This window comes from Phocoena phocoena, chromosome 7, assembly GCF_963924675.1.
Source record: "Phocoena phocoena chromosome 7, mPhoPho1.1, whole genome shotgun sequence".
NCBI classification, from domain to species: domain Eukaryota; kingdom Metazoa; phylum Chordata; class Mammalia; order Artiodactyla; family Phocoenidae; genus Phocoena; species Phocoena phocoena.
In genome coordinates, this window is record NC_089225.1 from 112,463,863 (window position 1) to 112,479,073 (window position 15,211).

A 15,211-nucleotide genomic window follows, 5' to 3' on the forward strand; every position below is an offset into this window, starting at 1 on the left:
TCTGTGCTTGAAGCTCAGAGCTCTTCTTTTCTGGCTCCTGGCAGCATAGTTCCTGTTCGTACCTGGTAACATTTTTATAGTTTTGTTTGTTTTTGGAATGTCCCTCATGCTTGGGAATAAATGTACTCTTCAGAGAAAAGATGGAAATGTAATTTGGTGATAGAGGAAAAGAAAAGAAACGAACTTAGAAGAAAAAAATCCCCACATCAACTCACAAAACAAGAAACAATACTAGAAAGTAAAATGAAACAAAACAAAGCAAAAATCCAAAGACTGGCTGAAATACCACCAGAGTCTTCTGTGAAGTTAGAGGGATGATTTGAAAAACTGGGCCAGGTCAGAGTTGCCCAGTTGACTTGTGGAGGTCCCCCTCAGCCTGCCCCCACTGTGACATGGTGGCTTGTAGGCAGAGGGGACCATGGACCCTTTTTTTTTTAATTTTAGTTTTTACTTTTTAAATGAATTTTGCTGAGGTATAAAATTACAAACAATAAAATGTACTAACTTGAACTGTAGAGCGTAATAAGTTTTGCAGAATGGATACACATCCCTGTGTAACCACAATCCCAGTAAACATCTTTCCAGCATTCCCAAAGTTCCCTTCTTCCCCTTTGCAGTCAATTCCTTACCCCCTGCTACCCACCCAAAATTGCTTTCTGATTTCTCTTACCATAAATTAGTTGTGTCAGTTCTTGAATTTCATATAAATGGAATCATATTATGTATTCTTATTCTCTGGCTTCTTTCATGTAACATGTTTTTAAATTCATATGTATTGTTGTGGGTAAACAGTATTGGTTGTATGAATATGACCTAATTATTTATTTACCTATTGATGGGCACTTGAATTCTTTCCAGCTTTTGGCTGTGATGGGTAAGACTGCTCTTAGCATTCTCATACCATCCAAAGTTGTTTGGAATATTTTCTTATTAGTCTACTGATGTCTGTGGGATCTGCACTCATGTCCCTGTTTTCATTCCTGATGTTGATTTATTTGGATCTTCTATTTTTTTCCTTGATCATGTTAGCTTGAGGTTTATCCAGTTGATCTCTTACAAAGAGCAAGCTTTTGTTTTTCTCAGTTGTTTATCCATTTTATTGGTTTCTGCTCTTTTCTTTATTATTTCCTTCCTTATACCTTGGGTTTAATTTGCTTTTCTTTTTCTGCTTTCCTAAGGTGGAAACGTAGATTGATTTAAAAAAAAATTTTTAAGCAATGTTGATTGAGCTATAAGTTACATTATTTTCGTCAGCGTAATGCTTCTGAGTTTCATCTATGTGGTATTTTGTATCTTTATTGGTGGGCTGTATTCTATTGTATGGGTTCTATTTGTAACAGGTTATAACAGGCTATTGATGAACCTTTGTGTTATTTCCACTTCTGGGCTATTGTGAATAAAGCTCCTGTAAACCTTTGTGGGCAGGTCTTCGTCTGCCAACGTTTTTTATTTCTCCTGGCAGTGCAATTACTAGGTTATGTGATAAGAGTAAGTTTAACTGCATAAAACACTGCCATGCTCTTTTCCAAAATGAAAGTACTGTTTTGCATTCCTGCTAGCAATGAATGAGAATTCCAGTTACCCTACATTCTTGCCAATAGCTAGTATTATCAGTCTTTTCAATTTTAGCCATTCTGTTAGGTATGTGTCTCATTGTGACTTTAATTTGCATTTCCCTAGTGACTAAAGATGTTGGGCATCATTTCCCAAGCTTGTTTACTCTCTGTATATCTCCTTTGTTCAAGTGTCTATTCAAATAATTTTACCCATTTAAAAATTGTATTGCTTGTCTCATTACTGAGTTGTAAGTTTTATATACCTGGTATAAGTTCTTTATTAGCTATGTGGGAGTTTGTTTTTTTGTTTTTTAATTTTATTTATTTTTGTCTGCGTTGGGTCTTCGTTGCTGTGCGTGGGCTTTCTCTAGTTGCGGTGAGCACGGGCTACTCTTCAGTGTGGTGCGCGGGCTTCTCATTGTGGTGACTTGTTGCGGAGCACAGGCTCTAGGCATGCAGGCTCAGTAGTTGTGGCACACGGGCTTAGTTGCTCCGTGGCATGTGGGATCTTGCCCAACCAGGGATCGAACCTGTGTCCCCTGCATTGACAGGCGGATTCTTAACCACTGTGCCACCAGGGAAGTGGGTTTTTTAATGGTTAATAACATCCTTTTTATTATTGTTACATATATTAAAAATTCTGATTAGGGAATTCTATAGCTGCATTGTAAATCTTGTATATTTATGTGTATATTCACGTAAGTATGTTTTTAAATGTGTTGGTTATTAGATTTGTCATGTTTTCTTAATTTTAACATTTAATTTATAAAAACTCCCTAACTGATGAGCATGATAATAAAAGTGCGCCTTCCACTGAGTCATGAAATTTAAATTGTTTTATCTGTTATCCCCATTATGTTTGGTTCTTAGTTATCCTAAGCTTTGTTTCAGAGCTTTGGAGTTATAGAAGGAAAAATTTCTTAGTGTGAAATAAAGTAAGAGTCCCAGTTTCTGAGCAAAGAAATACGGTTAGTAAGCCGGAAACACAGGTTTGGTTCCACACATGAACATTTGGAACAACATTTAAATAATCATGGACGTGTTAAAAGATGCGGAAATGGGTCAGAGCACTGAAGCAGGCCTTTGGCTTGACCCCCACCCCAGTCTCACAGTAGCGTGTGTGTAGCTTACTGTTAATGTGTCACGGTTTCGACACAATGTGTGCTCTCAGCCCTGGCGCTTTCTAGGGTGATTTCAGCTTTATGGGGATACCCATCATGAGGGACAGACTTTTCCCTGATGGAGTCTTTTCTTTCAAATCATCCTGGAAATGCAGGTGGCAGTTCTCCCCCCTTCATATTTAATAGATATGTGGTGATTGCTCTTGAGACAGTCGGTTATCTGCCTTCACATCAGCTAACTTTTGTTAGGGAAACATTCACTGCTCTTCTCCTTGCCGCTTGCAAGAACTGTGTTGATGCAATATGTCTCTGCTTACTGCTGAGTAGGTGACATGTTGTCCGATATATACTGTTGCACTGAGTTCTGCCCTCTGCCTCGCACGTAAGACTGAGGCAGATTCTCTCTTGGGATGCTCAGGTTTCTAGGAGTGGGTGTGAAATTAAATGTCTGGCGTACTGTTTTAGAAGCCATTCATTACCATGGTTAAATATATATTCTGATGGTTACCAGTAAAAATGTGTATAATTATATAAAATATTTTAAAATGACGCGCTGTTTAAATGTTGAGCTTTTTGGCATTGTAAAAATCACCAGCGCCCCTTCATTTTCCTGGACCACCTGATGGTGCCTTTTATGTAGCAGGACTTACCTTTATCTTTTTTAAAAATCATGTGTAGTGAGGTATAATTTACAGACAGTAGAGCCACTGTTCTTAGGTGTAATGTTCTCTACATTTTGACAGACACATACAGTTGTGTAGACACCAACACAATCAAGATACACATAAAATGTTTCCATCAGCTCAAAAGTTGGGCCCCTTTGTAGTCAGTTTCCTCTCCCCACCCCCAGCCCCTGACAATCATTGATCTGATTTCTGCCCTGTTGCTTTACCTCTTCCAGAATGTCATATAAATGGCCCCAGCCAGTATGTAGCATTTTGTCCATGGCTTCTTTCACCGAGCACAGTGCTCGTGAGAGTCATCCATGTTGTTGCATGTGTTATTGTTTCCGTTGGCCATCAGTGACTTTGAAGGTGGAGGAAGGAATACAGGCGGCTGCTTAAAGCTGGAAAGTGAAGGAAATGGATTTTTCCTAGAGCCACCAGAAAGAAATGCAGCCCTGCCAACTCTTATGTTAGCCCAGTGAGATTCGTTTTGGACAAATGACCTACGAAAGACAGTAAGTTTTTATTGTTTAAGCGGCTGCGTTTGTGGTAATTTATTACAGCAACCAGTACAAAACTGATACAGTGCTTTTCGTGTCCTAAGAAATGCAAAGATTTCCTTTTTTTTTTTTTTTTTAAGGAGTTTTTTATAGCTTTAGGTTTTAAAGTTAGGTCTGTGAGCCATTTTGAGTTAATTTTTGCATATGGTGCAAGATGAGGCTCTAGTTTCTTTCCTTCCCCTCCCCTCCTTACTCTTCCTGGGATGAATGGGGAAGTGTTCCCTTCTGTTTCCTGGAAGAGTTTCATGTAGAATTACTATTAATTCTTTATTAAATGATAGAATTCGCCAGTAAAGCCACCTAGGTCTAGTATTTTATTGTTTTGTTTTTGGGGTAAGAGTTTAAGTACTGTATGAATAAAATTTCTTAAATAGATAGGGTTTAACTTGGGCTTCTTATTTTTGAGTGAGCTTTGGTGATTTGTATGTTTCAAAGAATTTGTTCATACCATCGACATTTTCACATTTATTGGTATAAGGTTGCTCTTAACATCTTCTGAACCTTTTAAGTTCTGTAGAGTCTGTGTTGATAATCCCCTCTTTAATTCCTGCCATTGAAAATGTCCGTTTTCTATATTCTTGATCAGGTTAGCTAGAGGTTAGCAATTTTACTGGTCTCTGCAAGGAACCAGTTTTCGGTTTCATTGATTTTCCTCTAATATATTTTTTGTTTTCTCATATTTGCTCGTTTTCAGTTTAGTTTGCTCGTCTTTCTTTAGTTCTGAAGGAGGAAGCTTAGACTAATATTGCTATACTTCCATTTCCCCATCCAAACCTTTATCATATAGTCTCATTTACTGTACATTTGTTATAACCCACAATACGTTGTTACTATTTTCGTTTTAGATAATTATATTTTCTTCATATATTTATCAACATATTTACCACTAAACAGCGTTCATTCCTTTTTGTAGATCTGAGGTCCCATCTGTTATTTTTCTTCTGCCTGAAGAACGTCCTTGGATTTCTTTTTTGTAGTGCAGATTTGCTGAATGTTGAATTCTTAAGTTGACAATTTCAGCATTTTAAGGATATCATTCTACTGCCTTCTGACATTTTTTTTTCATATAAGAAGTTAGTGGTGGGCTTCCCTGGTGGCACAGTGGTTGAGAGTCTGCCTGCCGATGCAGGGGACACGGGTTCGTGCCCCGGTCCGGGAAGATCCCACATGCCGCGGAGCGGCTGGGCCTGTGAGCCATGGCCACTGAGCCTGCGCTCCGCAACCGAGAAGCCACAGCACTGAGAGGCCCATGTACGGCAAAAAAAAAAAAAAGAAGTTAGTGGTGATTCTTTGTTTCATTTTATGAGATGTGCATTTTATTCTCTGGCTATTTTTAATGTTCTCTCTTTGTCACAGTTTTTAGCAGTTTTATTATGATGTGGTTTTCTTTCTGTTTATCTCACTTGGGGTTTATTGACCTTTTTGGATCTGTGAGTTACAGTTTTCATCAAATTTAGAAATAACTGACCGGGGCTTCCCTGGTGGCGCAGTGGTTGAGAGTCCACCTCCTGATGCAGGGGACACGGGTTCGTGCCTCGGTTCGAGAAGATCCCACATGCCATGGAGCAGCTGGGCCCGTGAGCCATGGCCGCTGAGCCTGCGCGTCCGGAGCCTGTGCTCCGCAACGGGAGAGGCCACAACAGTGAGAGGCCCGCGTACGGCAAAAAAAAAAAAAAAAGAAAAGAAAAAAAGAAAACATATATAGAAATAACTGACCAACATTTCTTTCAATATTTTATCTATAACCCCTTTATGGGACTCCAGTTAGATATACGAATGTTAATATCTCTTACCTAGGGACTTCCCTGGTGGTCCAGTGGTAAAGAATCCACCTTCCAATGCAGGGAAGCGGGTTCGATCCCTGGTCCGGGAACTAAGATCCCACATGCTGCGAGGCATCTAAGCCCCCATACCACAACTACTGAGCTCAAGCACTTCAACTAGAGAGCCTGTGTGCCACAAACTACAGAGCCCACGCGCTCTGGAGCCCGTGTGCCACAGCTGGAGAAGAGAAAACCTGCACGCCGCAACTAGAGAGAAGCCCGAGCGCCACAACGAAGAGCCCACACGCAATTAACACCCGACACAGCCAAAAAAAAAAAAAATACATATATTATATATATATATATTTAAAAAGTATGCATATCCCCAAGTAAAACTTTAAAAAAGATATCTCTCTTTTTTTTTTTTTCTTTTTGCGGTACGCAGGCCTCTCACTGTTGTGGCCTCTCCCGTTGCAGAGCACAGGCTCCAGATGCGCAGGCCCAGCGGCCATGGCTCACGGGCCCAGCTGCTCTACGGCATGTGGGATCTTCCCGAACCGGGGGCACGAACCCGTGTCCCCTGCATCGGCAGGCGGACTCTCAACCACTGCGCCACCAGGGAAGCCCCCCCAAAAGATATATCTCTTACCTGTATATTCCCTATACATATAAACTAGACTTCCATTGGGGTCAGAAGGTTTTGTTCACTTTTCTCTCTGTGCCTCACTGTGGATCGTTTCTATTTCTGCTGAGTTTTGTTTGTTTTGTTTTTGGCCACACTGCACGGCTTGTGGAATCTTAGTTCCCTGACCAGGGATTGAACCTGTGCTCTTGGCAGTGAGAGCGCCGAGTGCTAACCACGGGACGCCAGGCTAATCCCTGCAGCACTTGATTGACTCTGAGGCTCATCCAGTGAAGTGTTCGTTTCAGATATTATGTTTTTTAGCTCTTGATATTCTGTTTACTACATCTAAAATGTCTTCTCCATTTCTTTCCTCATGTTCACGGTTTCCCCTGAATCTCAGCACCCCTCTCTCACAGCTGACTCGGGGTCTGTCTGCAGCTCTGCCCGGCCTGGCTCCTCCTCTGCTCCCAGCGGCCTTCCTCTCTCTGCTCCCCTCGTGCCCCCCCACCCCCACTCTGTCTCCTTTCCCTTGACCCGCTCATCCCCAGGTCCCTGTGACACCGCCTGATGTGAAGCGGCCTGCCAGCTGTGGAGCAGCTGGTACTCAGTCCATGTGCCTCAGTGGCTCCTTTAAAGCAGCCGCAGTGTGGCGGACTGGGTACGTGAGCAGAGCTTCCGGCAGCTGCGCGTGGTCCACGCTCCACGTGTCAGCGTGCTTGTTGCTGTGCTGCTGGCGGTGCTTGTCTTCAGGTCTTGCGTAACGCCCGCCCCACAGGCTCCCCTGGCTAGCTCAGCCCACGTTGGCTCTCCCACTTCAGTGAGCCCGCTGCACGGGCGCTCAGCGTCGCTCAGCTTGGCACCGCAGTTTTCTTTTGCTATATTTTCACCTGAGTGTGGGCAAGCCAGGCCTGTGAGCCAAAGCCCACCCCGGGCCAGTTGTGCAGCCCTCGAGCCGAGAATGGTTTCTACATTTTTAAAGGGCTATTTAAAGAGATAAAAAATAAAACAAAGCAGTACATGACAGAGACCTGTAGCCCAAAGCCCCAAGTACGTAGCGTCTGGCCCTTTTCAGAGAGTTTGCTGACCCCTGATCTACAAGGTTATCTTGGCAGGGATTGTGTTTTTCCTGCCCTTAAGTTTAAATTGCATAGAGTGTAATTTCCAGTGTGCTGTAAATATTGACATTTAAAGGGGAAAGTATTATTTTACTCTTTAAAATGTTTCCAGTAGAATCTAAATACCATGGCTACACCCACCATCATGCATTAAAAAAATACATATGTATATGAACAGGCTCCACTTTAATGGTTGGAAGATGTTCGTGGCTGCTTTTTCTCCTTGCACTCATACATGTTTATTTCACTTGCCTCACAGCATTTTGTCCTAATACAAACATTCCTCTGCCTGTAAGAATTTCTTCACCCTGTCGTACTGCTTTGTAACTATGTATTTATATTTATTTAAGAAGTTCCAACCACTGTGAGACTCCTGCGCGGTGAGCATTTCCTTTTCAGCGATTGTTACAGCTGTTGTTTGTACCAGCTCCTGGCTCCTGGTTTTCTACTGTTGCTGCCACTGCCCCTCCTGTCCCGTCTCCTGACCCAAGTCGGGGATGCCTCAAGGCTTTGTACTGTCCTTGGACCTCCATAGTCAGGCCCTTGGGGACCCCGCCAGCTCATGAAATCTGGATGCTCTTATACACAGCTCCCAAACCTCACATGCAGCCCTGACCTCTCCCCTACACTCCAGAAAGATCTGCCCAGAAAGATCTGCCAGCTGCTGATCAGTGTCTCCGCTTGGTTGTTGACATGAAATCTCAAATCCGACGTTGGACTTGGCGTACCTGTGCCCTCTGCAGTCTTTTTATCTTCGAGGTGACGGCTCTGCCCTTCTCCATTGCAGGGTCAAACAGCGCAGCGCTTCGACTCCTTTCTTCCCCACCCCACCCCTAATCTGCCAGCAAATCCTGGTGTTGCTACCCTCACAGTATCTCTGCTCCAGCTGCTCCTACCCCGCTCCTAACCAGCATGATGTTTCTGTGGTCCTGCCCCTCCTCTGCTCAGGCCCCTCTTGTGGCTCCCTGCCTTGCTGAATAAAAGCCAGTGCACTTAGCAGTGGCCTGCGAGGCCAGGGCTGCTACCTCCGCAGCCACAGCTTCCCCTTCCCCTGCCTCACCTTCTGGCCTCTGCATGTGCCCTGAATGCATCAGGCGCTCTCATGGGCCTCTCACCACACTTCCATACCTGGAGTGTTCTTCTCCCGGATACCCTCCGTTTTCCAGCCTTCACTCTCAGACCTCCCTATTTAAAATTGCAGCTCCTCCCACCTCCTGGCCCCTCAGCTCTTTTTCACTTTCTGTTATATGATTAACTTACTTTGTTTCTTCCCACTAGAATGTAAGCTTCATGAGGGCAGGAAGGTCTCTTGCTGGTGGTGCTTAGAACAGTGCCTGACACATAGTAGCATTCATCACATGTTTTTTGGATAAATAGTGATGGTTACTAAACAGAATAGCATGTCATCGGAAATGTATCTGAGAACGAGAGGCTACTCTTAGCATTCTTCTGATTTAGTTGATGTGCTTGTGAACGATGTTACTTAATGCCAGAAAGAAGGGGGCAATATCAGTTTTATTCCTTCCTTTTGTCTTTGTAGGTATAGACCCTGAGAACTGCTTGTTCATATAAATAAGTAGGCAGGCACAGAAGGTGTTTGTTGTCACTACATCTTTGTGTCCCTGGACTTCAAAGTTAGGGGCCAAAATTCATACAAGGTATTTTACTATGGTCTTTCAGCTGATTACTAGATTAGGTTCCTTCTTCTATTTTGTTGAAAGCAAAGAGTTGGGAACCACCTGGTTGGAAATGGCTTTACTAACCCAGTCATTAGAATCCCTTTGTGTCGCATTTTCCGAGGTACGCACCAAAACCACTCTCCTAAGACCTGCCAACCGACCACTAATCATACCCATTATTCTTCACTTGACGGCCTCTCATGTTACCTGAAATATTCAGAAAGCATTGAGAAAATTGTGATATTAATTTCATCTTACCCCTACCAATATAATATTAAAAACTTAGGGTTTACAAAAACTCGTGGCTGCAGATTTAGCTCAGTGTATCAGAAATTTCTGCCGTGTGCATCAGTAGGCAGGACCAGTTCTAACTGCCAAGACTCTCTCTTTGGCGAAGCCTCTAAATTAAGATGTGTCTCCAACAGCTACCTTACTTCCGAGTTTAATCCCTAGTGGGGAGGTGAGGTGTGGGGCTGGCACCACACAGGGGGAGGCACGGGCCTCTTGCTTCTTGGCACCCTCTTTGCTTGCTTCTCATGGGGGTGAGGCATTCTTTTCCAGTAGTCCCATGATTGACATTACTAAATGAAATCTAATCATCCCTGCCATCAGGCTCCACGTGTGTCTAACTTCAAGACATTCCAACTTGAACTGGGACATCTTATCTTTAACGCCATGCTTTGCCCTTTACAGAAATGGATGTAAGATAGGGAAAGGCACAACCCTGCATAGTGCCTCGATTCAAGGAGCTTTACCGTGGCCAGTGCATCACACCTGGGCGCAGTGCATCATAGGGAGAGGCTAGATGAGCAGTAGGCCTTCTTTACAAGTGGGAGGAAGACAGTGAAAGGGGAGGTGGGAAGGGGCAGCTGGCATGACTCCTTGGCCTCACAAGTACTGTTGGGCAGATTGATTTCATGACAGGGCACTCATGGACACTGGCCATCTAGAAGTGGATTCTGTTAAAGCTGTCAGTGCCCACATACCCCGTGGACAGTGTGTCCTCCCCGCAGTACCCGTACCCTGGCTGGAAGACACTAGCGTACGGTTCCTGGCGGGAAGGAGGGAGTAGGCTCCAGGGCACAGAGGGCTCCCTGTGTAACACAGCGAGATAAGGCGAGTTCTAACTGCGGGACAGACATAAATGTTGACACAATCTCAACGCCCTTAAAGAAGAAAAATGGTTTTTTAGTGGTGGCTGGTTTGAGACCAACAACTTCCTATTAAATGTTCATTTTATGTAAAAAGCTGATAAAATGTAATATTGCTGATTTGTTCACGATGATAATATTTTAGAGGAAGTTGAACATTCGTTTTAAAGATGGTGGTAATTTTATCAAATTGTGAAGTTCAGAGTAATTTAACTCCCGTGGGGGGCATTCGTGCTGGAGCGCCCTCTGTTGGCAGCCACACCAGCAGCGCTTGCAACTCAGCCGAGCCCACCGCCGGCGGACTCCAGGAGAGGCAGAGAGGTGGGCGGCGCAGCGAGGGAGTTGGGACTGAGCTGTGGGGTCTGCAGACCTGGGGCGGCGGGGGGGACACGGCGGTGCCGCTCTGACCCTGGACATTCTTCTGCGTACCCTCCAGCCCCTTTCCAGAGGGCCTGCTCTGTTCTGAAGGCTGGACCAAGCGCTCAGCCAGCCAGCCCACGAGTGCTGACCGGGCACAGTCGCTGAGACGGTGATTTTGTCTGGCTGGTTCACTGCCGTGTCCCCGGCCAGGGTCTGGAGCAGGGCCTGGCAGAGGGTCCATGCTCAGTCAGTGTTTGCCGAGTGACTGGAAGCCACGTGCCGGGCACCGGGGAAAAGCAGTCAGCCCAAGCCTGCCTCCCCCGTGGAGCTGATTCTCGTGGGGAGACCAGCGGCACACAGGTGACCGAGCGCTGAAGCAAGGTGGTCACCTGTCATTGAGGGGAGGCACTGCGTGCCGCGGGCCGGGACCGAGGGGCTGAGCACAGGGAGGGGCCAGTCTCCCAGGGGAGGCCTCCCTTTTCCCGAGGGCGCGTGGCCAGTGAGGAGGAGAGCGCTGCAGGCGCCAGTCAGTGTGGGCTGACTTGTAACCGTCAGGTCAGGGGCGAGGCTGGTGAAGTAACAAAGGAGCCCTGCAGTCCTCTTTTTCAACTCTTAATTCTCTGTATTTGCCATATGTTAACATAGTGTTTGCCTTTTGTTTCCTTTTTTTTTTTAATTTAAAGGATTTTTTTGTTTTGTTTTGTGTTTTTTGATAGATGAGGGTTACTACCAGGGTGGAAAATTTCAGTTTGAAACTGAAGTTCCTGATGCGTACAACATGGTGGTGAGTAGCCCGCGCTTGAGCCGCTGTTCCCCCTTCTTGTGGCGGGTGGCCGTCACAGGGCCCGGCAGTCCCCCCGCGTTGTGTCCGAGTGCAGCCCACCCAGTCCTGGGACTGAGCACGAAATGGCTGACACTTGTGTGGTTAATGCCCCTCATCAGCATTCTTGAGAGTTTTAGCGGAGAGATTCCCTTTCTCAACAAGTGTTTGCGAGTACTGTGTGCCAGTATGTGCTGGGGTGCAGCTCTGCCGAGGTTGGAATTACCGCCCCGAGGCTGGCACCTTTAAAGGGGGCTGCTTGGGTATTTCATGCAAATCTTGTTAGATTCTGGCACTGGAGAAAAGAGCATTTTATTTTAAACTGTAGTTTTGTTTATGGTATTAACAGCACAATTCCAGAAGTGTATAAAATGTGCGTTTTAGAATTTTGGAAAAGAATAAAGACCTGTAGTTTCAAATTATGAGTGATTTACACCCCTAGCTACATGTTGATCCCTCCAGGACCCTCCCAGTAATAACCGTGCCAAGTGCTGTCATCTGTCTTTGCTTGTAAGGAACATGCCGACCCATTAGGAAGGTGAGAGAAAGTGTAGAAAGTTATCATAAAATGATAAAAGTGGTAAGTAGCAGACAGTGATATTGGTTAATAATAGGAAAATGCTTTAGAGGAATTCAGAGAAGGAAGAGAGAGGGTCACTTCTGGAAAGTGGTCGGGGCCAGTTAAGCTTCTGAGGAGAACTAGAATTGGAGTCGTCCTGCCTCGGGTTGGCTCATGCACAACTGGGACGGGTGTTCTAGGTGACGAGGACGTCTCTGCAGCTGTGTCAGCGGGTATGGAAATGAGAACTGGCAACCTGTGTACAGGTCAAGTTGACCAGGTCTACTTGAATGAAGAATCAGGGTTGGGGAATAGTGGAGAGGTGAGAAAACTCAGATTTGGGGTTTTGGGGGCATTTTCACTGTGGCTGTGAGAAATCATTGAAGGTTCGGAACAGCACCGCACACCCCTGAGTCGGGCGCCGGAGTGGGCGTGGTACGCGGGCCCTCTCCATCCCTGAGCTGCCGAGGTTGGCACGTGGCCAGCTCTGCCGATGTGGTATACATCTTTCCCCCAAACCGTGATGTTCCTCAGCCTTCTCTGGCCTGTCGACTAGGAAAGAAAAATCTGATGGTAAAGTTCAGTCTCCTGTTAAGCTGAGGCTGTGAGAATCGGGCACAGCGTGTGTCCCGTTGCTTTCCCTGCGGTAACTGCTCCCTCCTTTTCTGACAGGGGGAATCACCTGCTCCCCGCGACCTCGGCCCATCTCCACCGCCCAAGTCTAGTTCAGTGGCTGTAACACTTGTTTGTTTAAAGCCAAACTTTTATCTATGGAAATTGATCTTTACTGGGCTACTGTATTAAAAGTTCTTTTGGAAATGTAATTTATGAGGATGGAAGAGTTAGCAGTCCAAGAAAAACAAAAAATAAATTTAATTTTTAAGTGAAGACAGGAAAATATGCATTTCAGGTCTTTGTCAAGCCAGCCAGCCAGCCACCCGCTGAGACTTCCCCTATTTCCCTGATCACCAACAGGGGAACCTGGCCTGACGGAGCACTGCACTCCCTCAGGTGAGAGCAGTTTGAGAACTTGGTTTAAGTGTGCACATATTAAGGATTTGGGGCTGTTTTGATGGTTTCTGGAAACAGCCCGACGTGCGGTACTTAAAACTCTAGACTCTCTAACCTTCTGGACATTTGCCATATCCGTGGGTTACTCATCTAGAGAATGTTAAAATTAAAGGGCGGTGAGTTTGTGACAGTCTTCAGAAAAGCAGTGAATTTGGCGGGGCTGAGAACCGTAGTTCGGGTACATTGGCATCATTTAGTGGCAGAGTGTCTTTTTCCAAGTGTGAGGAGAGAGCAAAACCTCAGAAACGTCAAGGAAGGAACAGAGTTTTGTTGAGGGCTTCTGTGTGTCAGGTGCCTCCACTCAGTTTTACCTTATGTCACTCTCCAGTAGTTCTCTCGGTGACATTAATGTTCATATCTTTCCCATCAGGAAGTTAGGGCTCAGAAAGGTAAAGTTAAGAACTTGTTGGCTTTGCCGGTCTCGGTGGCTCAACTGCCAAGGCTGATTCTTGTCCAGAGCTGCCCGGCTTCCTAATGTGTGCCCTTCCCACCGCGCCTGGTGGCCGCTTGGTAGTGGGGAAATGTTTGTCATACTCGCCGTTTAAGAAGCAGAGAAGTAGGAAATGAAATAAACAGAGGATAGAAAGCCACTGAGCCTCCCAAGACACTTTCCCTGTATTAACTGGTGGCGTATAAAGACCTTACATCTCTATGTTTTAGTTTCTGTCTCCTTTGGAAAATTTCTAAATGATGGGCTAGTCCTGTTTCATCAGGAAGGAGACCCACATTCTCCAGCCAGGAAGCCCTGAGAGGCCAGGCCCTCGGGGCTGTATCCAGACGCCACCCTGCTGCCGTGAGGGCCTCTCTGCCTCTCATCCCGGCAGAGGTGGCGCAGCTGCCTTACCAGCAGGCCAGTGAGGGTCACAAGCTCACACAGGGCGCGCAGGGCTGCCCTGCCTCCAGGGTGCGTGAGGTAAAGTTCTTCAGTGATACAGAGGTAGTTGTGTTCACCTTTTCTGCGGTTAAGCTTTATCTACAGAATTCTTCTTAGCATCTTTCTTCACTAGACCATCTGTTCCCTGAAGGAAGAGTCTGGAGGTGTCTCAGTCTCCCTGTATTTCCAGTGCTGGGCGGGGGCTGCCACACCAGGCATCCAGTGCTTGGCGTGCTCTCTGCCCCCCAACAAGTTTATGGTGTTGCAGATTAAAGCAGCATATGAAAATACATAGGTTACAGGCAAATGGGTAGAGATTATGAGGGCAGACTTGAAGGAATTCATGTTTCATCTGGATGAGGAGATACAGCCAGTTTTTAGCAAGTCAGCCTGAAAGGGCTTTGTGGAGCTTTCTCAGGATTCATTTGCTCTAATGCCATAATTTACATGATTTCTGTACTTCATAAGGAATTTGTTTTTAACCCCTAACACTTATAGTTCCTATAATTAAGGTCAGTTACTAAGGTTGTGAATGAAAACCTTTTAAGCAGTAAAGTAGATCATTATTTTAGAATAAACTTTTTTAGAACAGAAAGAATACACCCGTTTGGTGCCCCCTCACCCCTCACCCCCCTCCGCCCCAGCAGCTGAAAGGCAGATTTCCTCGGGATCTTTGTCCTTTTTTCCCTGAACTTTATCTCACAGTCTCCAGCTGCCTCGTAATCTCTCTCAGTCCTAGAAATAGGCTGCAGTGATTGACTGACGTTTAATGAGCCCCTAAAATGCGCTGGATTCTGTGTCAGGCACTGTAGGCTGGAGATGAGAGTCGAGCGGCCTTTGAAGAAGCTCAGTCTCTGGACACAGAAACAGTGACGAACCAATGTGATGGGGATGCCCGGAGGAGGCCTGAGTGCAGATGGCAGCTTGGCTGTGATGTCCCAGGCCTCACGATGCTCCCATGGCACTTTGCAGTGAGTGGTCAGAGGAAACCGTGTGCTGAAGCAGGAGAAAGGAATGCGGCTTTTCTCTCCCCCTGGAAGTGAGGTTATGTGATGCAACCAAATCGAGTAATGTGACCGTGACCAGCCCTGAAAGGGGTCAGGAAGGGCTGCCCTGCCACGTTTCCAGAAGGAGGAGAACCGGAGGTACCACAAGTAACACTTGAATACCCAGTCACCCCTCTTCTTTTTATGTAATTTATTGTACTCTGTGGAAAATTGAGAAAATACCACTCTGTAAAAATAGAATATTAATCACCTGTTATCTCTCCATCCAGAGATGATCACCGTTAG

The 15,211-nt window shown here is 45.6% G+C and overlaps 1 protein-coding gene across 3 annotated transcripts in view; it reads left to right on the forward strand.

Moving 5' to 3' along the window:
* The window catches only part of UBE2F (ubiquitin conjugating enzyme E2 F (putative)), a 51,933-nt gene that overhangs the window by 21,768 nt on the left and 14,954 nt on the right, over positions 1-15,211 (forward strand). For all 3 annotated transcript variants that reach the window (XM_065880506.1, XM_065880507.1, XM_065880509.1), the window contains one exon: positions 11,312-11,379. In XM_065880506.1, the coding sequence (XP_065736578.1) occupies positions 11,312-11,379 (68 nt within the window). The remainder of the gene's footprint in view (positions 1-11,311; positions 11,380-15,211) is intronic.